The sequence below is a fragment of the Leucoraja erinacea genome, chromosome 9, assembly GCF_028641065.1.
Source record: "Leucoraja erinacea ecotype New England chromosome 9, Leri_hhj_1, whole genome shotgun sequence".
NCBI lineage: Eukaryota > Metazoa > Chordata > Chondrichthyes > Rajiformes > Rajidae > Leucoraja > Leucoraja erinaceus.
In genome coordinates, this window is record NC_073385.1 from 19,616,762 (window position 1) to 19,628,535 (window position 11,774).

General features: G+C 46.9%; 1 protein-coding gene across 1 annotated transcript in view; it reads right to left on the reverse strand.

Annotated features, from left to right (window-relative positions):
• Window positions 1-11,774, reverse strand: part of brf1b (BRF1 RNA polymerase III transcription initiation factor subunit b) — a 315,095-nt gene extending 303,321 nt beyond the window's left edge. Inside the window, exon 1 of the mRNA XM_055640253.1 lies at window positions 11,289-11,774. Coding sequence (XP_055496228.1) covers window positions 11,289-11,475 — 187 coding nt within the window. The 5' untranslated portion in view covers window positions 11,476-11,774. The remainder of the gene's footprint in view (window positions 1-11,288) is intronic.

The window sequence follows — 11,774 nt, forward strand, 5'->3', positions numbered from 1 at the left end:
ACTTGAGCGCCCTGGAGAGGAAGACTACAAAAAGTAGTAAACACTGCCCAGTCCATCATCGGCTCTGACCCCCCTACCATCGAGGGGATCTATCACAGTCGCTGCCTCAAAAAGGCTGGCAGCATCATCAAGGACCCATACCATCCTGGCCACTCACTCATCTCCCCACTGGTAGAAGGTACAGGACCTGAAGACTGCAACGACCAGGTTCAGGAATAGCTACTTCCCCACAGCCATCAGGCTATTAAACTCGGCTCAGACAAAACTCTGAACATTAATAGCCCATTATCTGTTTACTTGCACTTTATCGGTTTATTTATTCATGTGAGTATATATTTATACAATGGTATATGGACACACTGATCTGTTCAGTATTCGTGCCTGCTATGTTCCAAAGCAAGAATTTCATTGTCCTATCAGGGACACATGACAATGAACTCTTGACTTTGTCTGTGGAACTGATGCGCTACAATGCTCAGAACTATATTCTGCCCTCTGTATCTTCTCCTTTGCTCTACCTGTTGGACTTGAATTTGACTTGATTGTATTGAAGTATATTATATTTGATTAGATTGGATAGTATGCCAAACAAAGCAACACGCAACAACAATAAAGCTAAACCTAGAACAGTACAGCGCAGGAACAGGCCATTCAGCCCACAATCTCCTCGGCCTGCACGTCATACATATCCCTCCATTCCCTGCCTTTTTCCAAAACCCTCTTAAACACACAACTGTATCTGCCTCCACCACCATCCCTGTAAAAAAATGTTTTTTAAAACTTGCCCCGCGCATCTCTTTTAAACTTTACCCCTCTCATCTTAAACCTATGCCCTCTAGCCTTTGACATTTCCACCCTGGGAATAATGTTCTGACTGTCTACCCTATCTGTGCCTTCATATTTGTAAATGCTTCTAGCAGGTCTCCCATCAACCTCCAGTGCTCTAGAGAAAACAATCCAAGTCTGTGCAACCTCACTTTATAGCCAATCCCCTGTGATCCCGGTATCATTGTGGTAAACCTCCTCTGCACCGTCCCCAAAGCCTCCACATCCTTCCTGTATTGTGGAGACCAGAACTGCACCCAATATTCCAAATGCTGCCTAACCACATTCTTTTGCAAACAGTGCCATTTTATCCCACATTTTAGGGCTTCAAGACAACAGAGCAATGATTTAAGGTGGGAGGAAGGAATCTTATAGAGGGTTTGGGCGGAAAAGTTTGTCTGTCCCCGACACCCCCCCACCCCCAAATAAAGTGGTTGTCACCTGGAATGTGCTGCTGGTGGAGGTGGGAGACACAAGTTCATAAGTGATAGCAGCAGAATTGGGCCATTTGGCCCATCAATTCTACTCCCCCATTCAATCATGGCTGATCTATCTTTCTCTGTCAACCCCATTCTCCTGCTTTCTCCCCATAACCCCGAGACCCTTATTAAACAGCAGCAATCAATGCGGCTCACAAACATTTAGACAAGACACTTAAATAAGGCAGCGTAGAGGCCTGACGAAGGGTCCAGACCTGAAACATGTTGCTCCAGCACTTTGTGTTTTACTCAAGATTCCACCAGTTCCTTCTCCCTCTCAAGATACTATACTGATCTAATAGGCACAAATTGGCTTACTCTAAATGCATAGGAAAGGTCTGCATGTATGTGGTGGGCCAAAGGGCTTGTTTCTGCCCTCTGCCAATCCATAACTCAATCACCATCTGTTGCCAGACTTGAAGTCAATCTCTCAGTCAAGAAGGACAGAAGTGTGAAAACGCACAACTCCAGATTCAGGGACAATTTCTTCCCAGCTGTTATCAGGCAACTGAACCATCCTATCAACAACTAGAAAGCAGTCCTGACCTACTATCTACCTCATTGGAGACCCTTGGACTATCTGTAATCGGACTTAAACCTTATTCCCTTTATCCTGTATCGGTGCACGGCTCGATTGTAATCATGTATAGTCTTTCCGCTGACTGGTAAAGCTTTTCACTACCTCGGTATACACAATAAACAGAACAAAACTAAATATTCTGGCAGCTCATAGCCACCATAGCTCAGCTCATGGAATTCCTCAAGCTTGATCTCAAGCAGAAGCAGAACGTGGGACCAAAGCCCTCAGATCCCAAATCTGCAGTTCAGGCTACAGTGGGAGTGCACCAATGGGCACTCAGGATAACACGAAGCATAGTAGGAACAAGGAACTAAAGAAGAGTTCTAAAGAAGAGCAGAAAAAAAGAGCCACAAGGTACTGGAATAACTCAGGCAGCGTCTCTGGAGAACGTGGACAGGTGACAAATTGAGTCGGGATCCTTTTTCAGACTGATTTTGATGGAGGGTTGGGGGGTGGGGGGTGAAAGCTGGAAGAGACGAGGGGCAGGGGGCAGGGGGCAGAACAAAGCCCGGTGACAGGTTGAGTGAGTGGGCAGATGCAGGTTAATGTGGATAAATGTGAGGTTATCCACTTTGGTAGCAAAAACAGGAAGGCAGATTATTACCTAATAATATATGGGAATAATCTAATTTCTGGGAACAATTCAGAATATGCAGGATCTTTTCATTCCAAAGAGGAAGAAAGATTCTAGGGACAGAAAGAGGCGACTGTGGCTGACAAGGGAAGTCAAGGACAGTGTAAAACTAAAAGAGAAGGCGTACAACATAGCAAAGATTAATGGGAAACCAGAGGATTGGAAAGCTTTTAAAGAACAACAGAGGGTAACTAAAAAGACAATACCGGGAGAAAAGATGAAATACGAAGGCGAGCTAACCAATAGGACAAGAAGAGTTTCTTCAGTTATATAAAATGCAAGAAAGGGGCAAGACTGGACCTTGGACAATGATGTGGGAGAAGTTTTTTTTTTAGAGATACAGCGCAGAAACAGGCCCTTCGGCCCACTGAGTTAGCACCAAGCAACGAATCCCGCACATTAACAATATCCTACAAATACACCAGGGACAATTTTAGGCATACACCAAGCCAATTAACCTACAAATCCGTACATCTTTGGAGTGTGGGAGGAAACCGAAGATCTCGGAGAAAACCCACGCAGGTCACGGGCAGAACTTACAAACTCTGAAGACAAGCACCCGTGGTCGGGATCGAACTCGGGTATCCGGCGCTGTGAGGCAGCAACTCTACCGTTGCGCCACCATTTTATTGATATTACCCCGCTGCACTAAAAGGGAGCAAGGAAGCATAGTGGGAACTATAGGCTGATTTCGGTGGTTGGTAAGATTTTAGCGTCCATTATAGATAGATAGATAGATAGATAGCCTTTTATTGTCATTCAGAAATCTGAACGAAATTGCAGCAGCCATACATATAATACCATACAATAAACACACATTAACATCCACCACAGTGAGTCCACCCAGCATCTCCTCACTGTGATGGAGGCAAAAGTCTTAGGTCGCAGTCTCTTCCCTCCTCTTCTCCCTCTGCGCTGGGGCGATATAAGGATATAAATATAAAGGATGAGGTTACGATAAAGGTTAGAAGTTCATGATAAAATAGGCGGAAGTCAGCATGGCTTTGTGAAGGGAAGGTCTTGCTTGACAAAATTGCTGGAATTCTTTGAAGAAGTGAATGAAGAAGAAGCAGGACAGACAAAGTAGAGTCAGAAGATGTTGTTCACTTAGATTAGATTATACAAAGACTTTGATAAGGTGCCACACGTGAGGCTGCAAAGGAAAATGAGAGCCCACGGTATCAAAGGGCAGATACTAGCATGGATTGCAGGTTGGCTGGATGGCAGAAGACAAACAGTGGTAATAAAGGGGGCTTTTACTGGTTGGCTGCCAGTGACCAGCGGAGTTCCGCAGGGGTCAGTGCTGGGGCCGCTACTCTTCACGTTGTATATTAATGATTTGGACGAGTGGATAGAAGGCTTTGTGGCAAAGTTTGCAGATGATACGAAAATAGGTGAGGGGCAGGTAGTGTAGAGAAAGCAGGGACTCTGCAGAAGGACTTGGACAGGTTGGAAGAGTGGGCAGAGAAGTGGCAGATGGAATATAGTGTAGCAAAGTGTGTAGTCATGCATTTTGGTAGCAGGAATAAAGGCATAGACTATTTTCTAAATGGGGAGAGAATCCACAAATCAGAAGTGGGCAAAGGAATTTGGGAGTGCTGGTGCAGGATTCCCAAAAAGCTAGTCTGCAAGTCGAATCAATAGTAAAGAAAACAAACTCAATGCCAGCATTTATTTCAAGAGGTCTTGTATACAAAAACAGGGAAGTAATGCTGAGGCTCTACAAGGCGCTGGTCAGGCCGCATTTGGAATATTGTGAGCAATTTTGGGCACCATATCTGTGGAAGGATGTGCTGGCTCTGGAGAGGGTCCAGAGAAGGTTTGCAAGAATTATCCCAGGAATGAGAAGGTTAACCTATGATGAGCTTCTGTCGGCACCGGGCCTGCACTCACTGGAGTTCAGAAGAATGATGAGGGGGGGACCTCATTGAAACGTACAGAATAGTGAAAGGCTTGGATTGAGTGGATGTTTCCACTAGTGTGAGTGTCTAGGACTAGAGGGCACAGCCTTCAGAATTAAAGGATGTTCCTTTAGGAAGGAGATGGAGATATTTCTTTAGTCAAAGGGTGGTGAATCTGTGGAATTATTTGCACAGAAGGCTGTGGAGGCCAAGTCAGTGGATATTTTTTAAGGCAAAGATAGATAGATTCTTGATTAGTACGGGGGAGAAGGCAGGAGAATAGGGTTAGGAGGGAGAGATAGATCAGCCATGATTGAATGGCAGAGTAGACTTGATGGGCCAAATTGTCTAATTCTGCTCATATTCCTTCTTACCTCCTTATGAGATGAAAAGACAAAAGGTGAGATATAGAGACTGAAGAGGTGAAGCCAGAGCAAGGAATATAGGTGGAAGGGGAGGGGAAAGAAGAGAAGTTGTTGCAAGTACAGGTGGGGAACGGGGGCATATACCCTCCATAATGTGCGGGACAAAGACCCATCATTTATTTATTTGCCTCTGTACGCCACAATTTGACATTAGTAATAGAAAAAAAAAAAGGAAAAAAAATCACATGTGGTTAAAGTGCATATTGTCAGATAATATTAAAGGGTGTTTTTTATACATTTTGGTTTCACCATGTAGAAATTAGAGCTGCGTGTATACATAGTTCCCCCATTTCAGGGCACCAATGTTTGGGACACATGGCTTCACAGGTGTTTGTAATTGCTCTGGTGTGTTTAAATGTCTCCTTAATGCAGGTGTAAGAGAGCTCTCAGCACCTAGTCTTTCCATCATCTTTGGAAACTTTTATTGCTGTTTATCAACACGAGGACCAAAGTTGTGCCAATAATGATCAAATAATCCATTATGAGTGAGAAACAAGAATAAAACTGTTAGCCAAACCTTAGGCATACCAAAATCAACTGTTTGGAACATCATTGAGAAGAAAGGGAGCACTGGTGAGCTTACTAATCGCAAAGGGACTTGCATGCCAAGGAAGACCGCCACAGCTGATGACAGAAGAATTCGCTCTACAATAAAGAAAAATCCCCAAACACCTGTCCAACAGATCAGAAACACTCCTCAGGAGTCAGGTGTGGATTTGCCAATGACCACAGCCCGCAGAAGACTTAATGAACAGAAATACAGTGGCTACACTGCAAGATGTAAACCACTGGTTAGCTGCAAAACTAGGATGGCCAGGGTACAGTTTGCCAAGAAGTACTTAAAAGAGCAACCAAGCTCTTGTCCACCGATGCTTGTCTGGAAAAAGGTCTTGTGGACAGATGAGATGATGATTAACTTATATCAGAGTGACGGCATGAGCAAAGTATGGAGGAGAGAAGGAACTGCCCAAGATACAAAGCATACCACCTCATCTGTGAAACACGGTGGTGGGGGTATGATGGCCTCGGCATGTATGGCTGCTGAAGGTACTGGCTCATTTATCTTCATTGATGAGGCAACTGCTGATGGTAGTAGCACAATGAATTCTGAAGTATAGACACATCCTGTCTGCTCAAGTTCAAACAAATGCCTCAAAACTCATTGGCTGGCAGTTCATTCTACAGCCAGACAATGATCCCAAACATACTGCTAACGCAACAAAGGAGTTTTTCAAAGCTAAGATATGGTCAATTCTTGAATGGCCGTCAAACACCCGAACTGACCCCACTTGAGCATGCCTTTTATATGCTGAAGAGAAAATTGAAGGGGACTAGCCCCCAAAACAAGCATAAGCTAAAGATGGCTGCAATACAGGCCTGGCACAGCATCACCAGAGAAGACACCCAGCATCTGGTGATGTACATGAATCGCAGACTTCAAGCAGTCATTGCATGCAACGGATACGCAACAAAATACTAAACATGACTAGTTTCATTTACATGACATTGTTGTATCCCAATTATGGCGCCCTGAAATGGGGGGGGGGGGGGGGGGGGGGGGGGGGGGGGGGGAGGAATCTATGTATAAACACTGCTGTAATTTCTACATGGTGATACCAAAATGTATAAAAATGGCTTTTATTGAAATCTGACAATGTGCACTTTAACCACATGTGATTCTTTCTATTACAAATCTCAAATTGTCGAGTACAGAGGCAAATAAATAAATGATGCGTCTGCCCCAAACATTATGGAGGTCACTGTACATCGCAACTAAACTGCATCTTGGCAAAACAAACGTCTTAAAGCACTTGAGGGAACCACATGCCAAGAATATGGGCGGCATGGTGGTGCGCCGGTGGAGCTTCAGCCTTGTAGCGCATAGCGCCAGAGACCGGGGTTTGATTCTGTCCACCGATGCTTGTCTGCACAGACTTTGTACATTCTCCCGGTGACCTGTGTGGGTTTTCTCCGAGAACTTTGGTTTCCTCCCATACTCCAGACGTACAGGTGTGCAGGTTAATTGGCCTCATATAAATGTAAAAATTGTCCCTAGTGTAGGATAGTGTTAATGTGCGGGGATCGCTAGTCGGTGCGGACTCAGTGGGCCTAAGGACCTGTTTCCGCACTGTATCTCTAAATTAAACAAAATATTTACCATAAGATATCGGAGCAGAATTAGACCGTTCAGCCCATCACAAGTCGGCTCTGCCATTCAATCGTGTCTCATCTACATTTTTCCTCTCATTCCCATTTTTGTTGGCTTCTTCCCATAACCGATACACGCCCTTATTATACTGCACTGTTCGCAGAAAAGTGGTCACAGTAGAAGACTAACCATGGTGTTTTGGAACAGGAGTAGCCTCAATTATTCCCCTGCTCCTGTGCTCTTAGGCTTGTTGGTGATAAATTATCTGCCGGAGGAAATCAACGGATTGAGCAGCATCTGTGAGGGGAAGGAAATGGTCAACGTTTCGGGTCGAGACCCTGCATTAGGACTCCAGGTCTACGCTGGCTAGTGATATTGGCTCCATCATGGATTACGATACGATGCAGAGATGCTGCCTGTCCGGCTGTGTTTCTCCAGTTTTTTGTGTCTAGAATCTTCGGAACTTTATTTATCCCAGGAGGGAAATTGGTCTGTCAACAGTCAAGATACAAGATACACGAAACATGAAATTAAAGTGACAAGTGGAAAGGATCTGCAAAGATCGTGGGGGGAGGTGGGAAAGACACAGTCTACCTCACGACAGAAGGAGGGGGTGGAGTTGTACAGTTTGATAGCTACAGGGAAAAGGGATCTCCTGTGGCATTCTCTACTGCATTTTGGTGGAACCAGTCTGTTGTTGAAGGTACTCCTCTGGTTGGCCAGTGTGTAATGGAGGGGGTGAGCTGTATTGTCCAGGATGCTCTGTACTTTGAGGAGCATCCTCCCCTCCAAGACCACCTCCCATGAATCCAACTCCGCTCCCAGGACAGAGCCAGTCTTCCTGACGAGTTTTGTTAATCTTGTTGGCATCCGCAGCCATCGCCCTGCTGCCCCAGCACACGACTGTGAAGAAGATGGCACTGGTTACCACCGAATGGTAGAACATCTGCAGCATCTTATTGCAGACGTTGAAGGGGTGGTGTCTTCTCAAAAAGTACAGCCTGCTCTGTCCCTTCTTGTACAGGGTCTCAGCGTTCCTGAACCAGCCCAGTCTACTGTCCAGGTAAACTCCAAGGTACTTGTATTCCTTGGTAAACTGCACATCCACACCATTGATGGAGACAGGGGTGTTCCTAAAGTCCACCACTAACTCCTTCGTCTTACCGGAGGTGAACTGGAGGTGATTCAGCCCACATCACTCAAACACGTTGACCACACCTCTGTATTCAGCTTCCCTCCCCTCACTGATGCAGCCCACAATTGCAGAGTCATCCGAAAACTTCTGCAGCTGGCAGGAGTCCGAGGTGTATCAGAAGTCCGAGATGTAGATGGTGAACAGGGAGAGCGGGCCGTCCCCGGTGGGGCCCCCTGTGTTGCTCACATCCATGTCCGAGACACAGTTCTGTAGCCAGACATACTGTGGTCCTCCAATCAGGTAGATGGTGATCCAGCACAGGAAGAGGAGCATCCACCCGCATCTTCGTCAGTTTGCTCCCTAGCAGTGCAGGCTGAACGATGTTAAAAGCACTGGAGAAGTAAAAAAAAACATGACTCGATGCTTCCCGGCTCATCCAGGTGAGCATAGGAACGATGGGGCAGGTGGATTGTGGCATCCTCAACCCCCATCTTTGTTTGGTAAGCAAACTGCTATATTACTCTTGAATATTCTCTTGAACTTCTGCAGCTGTAGAACTGGTTACATCATGGCCTGGTTCAGCAACTCAAAGGCCCAGAGATGAAGAAGACTGCAAAAAAGTGTTGAACACTGCCCTGGTCCATCACGGGTAATGACCTCTCCAAGTCCAAGGGGTCTATAGGAGTTGCTGCCTCGAAAAGGTAACCAGCATTATCAGAGACCTACACCCTCATTTCACTCCTGAAAGTACAGGACCCTGAAAACTTTAACGTTCAGGAACAGCTTCTTTTCTACAAACATCAGGCTCTTACACACCACAACCTCCAAATAAGTGCAGAACTACATAGACTTTGGGCATTTTTTTTTTTTGCCTTCCGTCACAGTGAGGAATGTGGAGGAGTCACTGTGGTGGATGTTCATGTTAAAATGTATTTTGTGTGCCTTGTTGCTTTTTATTGGTATGACTATGGCAAATCAAATTCCTCGTATGTTGCAAAATATACTGGCTAATAAAGTATGATTATGATATATATGTACATACAGAACTTTGTTGTTGATTATGGGGTTTACAGAGTACTGTTTACATCTCCTCCATTGTCCTCCTCCTCATATTTCGCTTGGGCAGAGGTATGAATATTGATTTCTCTCACTTCAGGTAGCCCTGGCATTCCCTCTCTCTCTCTCTATCCCTCCCCCACCCAAGTCACCCCGGCTTCTCGTTTTCACCCAACAAACAGCTAACAATGGCCCGTTTCCTTTATCATCGTTATTTTTTGCATATCTTTCATTCATTGTTCTTTATCTCTCCACATCACCGGCTAATCTCTCGTTTCCCATAACCCTAACCAGGCTGAAGAAGAGTCTCGGCCCGAAACGTCACCCATCTCTTCTCTCCAGAGATGCTGCCTGTCCCGCTGAGTTACTCCAGCTTTTTGTGTGTTCCTTCAGTTTAAGCCAGCATCTGCAGTTCCTTCTTACACACGTTATATCTCTGTTGTGCTGCTTCAAGAAAGAATTTCATTGTTCCGTTTCAGGATATAAGACAATAAAACACACTCAACTCTTGAACTCCCATTTCCAACACCACCTAGGCTGATGCAGTTTTTGGATAGGGCTTACCATGGCCCTCTAATAGCACTTAGGTCAGCTTTGGTTGTTTTTATGGTGCTTAACAAATAAAGTTATTATTATTATTATTATTCTAATGTATCTGTAGGAGGTCCAACACCAATTATTTGAGAATTATTATTAGTGTCCAATGGATAGAATTATTTCACTCAGCCACACCACTGTTAGGTCCCGATTACTCCTAGAGAAACAAGGGACAGGAGATGCTGGCTGCCAAAAAAAAACCAAAGTACTGGAGTAACTCAGAGTGTTAGGCAGCATTCTCAGTTCAATGAAGGGTCCCATTCCAAAACGTCACCTATCCATGTTCTCCAGAGATGCTGCCTGACCTACGGAGTTAAGGGCCTGTCCCACTGTACGAGGTAATTCAAGAGTTCTCCCAAGTTTCCCAATTCGAACTCGGAGAATTACAGTAATAGCCGTTCGTAGGTACTCGGGGCTCTCGTGGACATTTTTCACAGTGCTGAAAAAACTTCACGAGTTACCTCGTTTCCCGAGTACCTGCCGTTAGCATTACGAGCCGCTACTAGACATCCAAAGCTCCGACGAACCCGCTACATACATTCTACGTACTTACCACGAGTTTGATTTTTTTTTTAAAACTCGGGAGAGCTCTTGAATTACCTCGTACAGTGGGACAGGCCCTTTACTCTAGCACTCTGTGAAACATCACCTATCCATGTTCTCCACAGATGCTGCCCGACCCGCTGAGTTACTCTTGATCACTCCTGTCAGTTTTACACATTGCAAGAGTCCAACAATTTCAAAACTTGCAGTACTTTTGCAAGTGACTCAAGCTCCCACAAGGAACAACAGAAATTTGAAGTTAGCATTTCACAGCAATTAATGCAACTTTCACTGCAAACCGTCTGGAAACTTTTCAAAGGCACCGCACATTATATTCTCACAAAAGTAAACATAAACCACGCTGACAAAGAGAGATATAATTACCAATGTAAAATTAATTCGACAACGGCACAGGGGAAGGGAACCTGCCCGCACAATTAGGGGGGTTTGGAGGGGTGACACAAGGTGAACCATACCGGTGGTAGGTGGGGGGAGCTATGCCAGCAGGTGGGAGGTCTTGTCCAACCCATGCCTAGAAAGTTTAGTTTATTGTCACGAGAACCGGGGTACAGTGAGAAAGCTATACAAAGGGGTATAAAGGAGGGGGCTACAGGGGCCCTACCAATCAACAAGGGGAGGAGCAGGTGGATCATGGAAGGGCAGTAGCAAGAGGAAGGAGAAAGAGGGAGACAGGGGCACACCGAGGGGGGAGGCGTGCCACACAGTGATGGGGTCCAGAGGGAGAGCAGTGCCCGCAGGGCGGGCGGGGTCATATCAGCATATTGCGGGGAAGAGTGGGAAACGAGCCCATGCGGGTAAAGGGTGAAAGAGGTGTACATGGAAGTAGAGTCGGGGCGGGACAGTGCACATACATGGGTTGGAGAGGAGGGGGGCACACATGGAGGGGTCAATGGGTGGTGGTGGGGCGTGCCCGCGCATTGAGGGGGTCGGGGGGCGCGCTCACCGTCCAGGGAGACGAACTGTCCGACGGCCGACGAGCCGCCGCCGCTGTTCTCCACGAACTGTACCTCGGACACGATGATGTTGTCCTCCAGCACGGAGCCACACGCCGTGCACACCGCGTCCCCCCGCGCCGGGTCCAACTCGATGTCCGTGCAGCCGCAGGTGCGGCACACCCGTGGGGTCGCCATGGCCCGCCGGGGACTCGCCTCACCACAGCCCGGGGATTCTGCTGGGGCCTCCGCCTCACGGCAGCCCACGGGCGGGCACCGGCCTCACGACGGCCCGGGGATTCTGCCCTGCCCTCGGTCGCGGGGCGAGCGGCGAGTCCGCGGCTTCTCTCGGGCCTTTGGTCGCCTGTCGGGTAGTCCCGGCTCCGGCGGATCGCTAGGCCTCGGCCTCGGGTACCGAGCGGGCCCGACACCGGCTCCGGCTCCGGCTCCTACTCCTCGTGGGCACGGCTGTCGGTCGCCGCTGCCGCTCCTGCTCC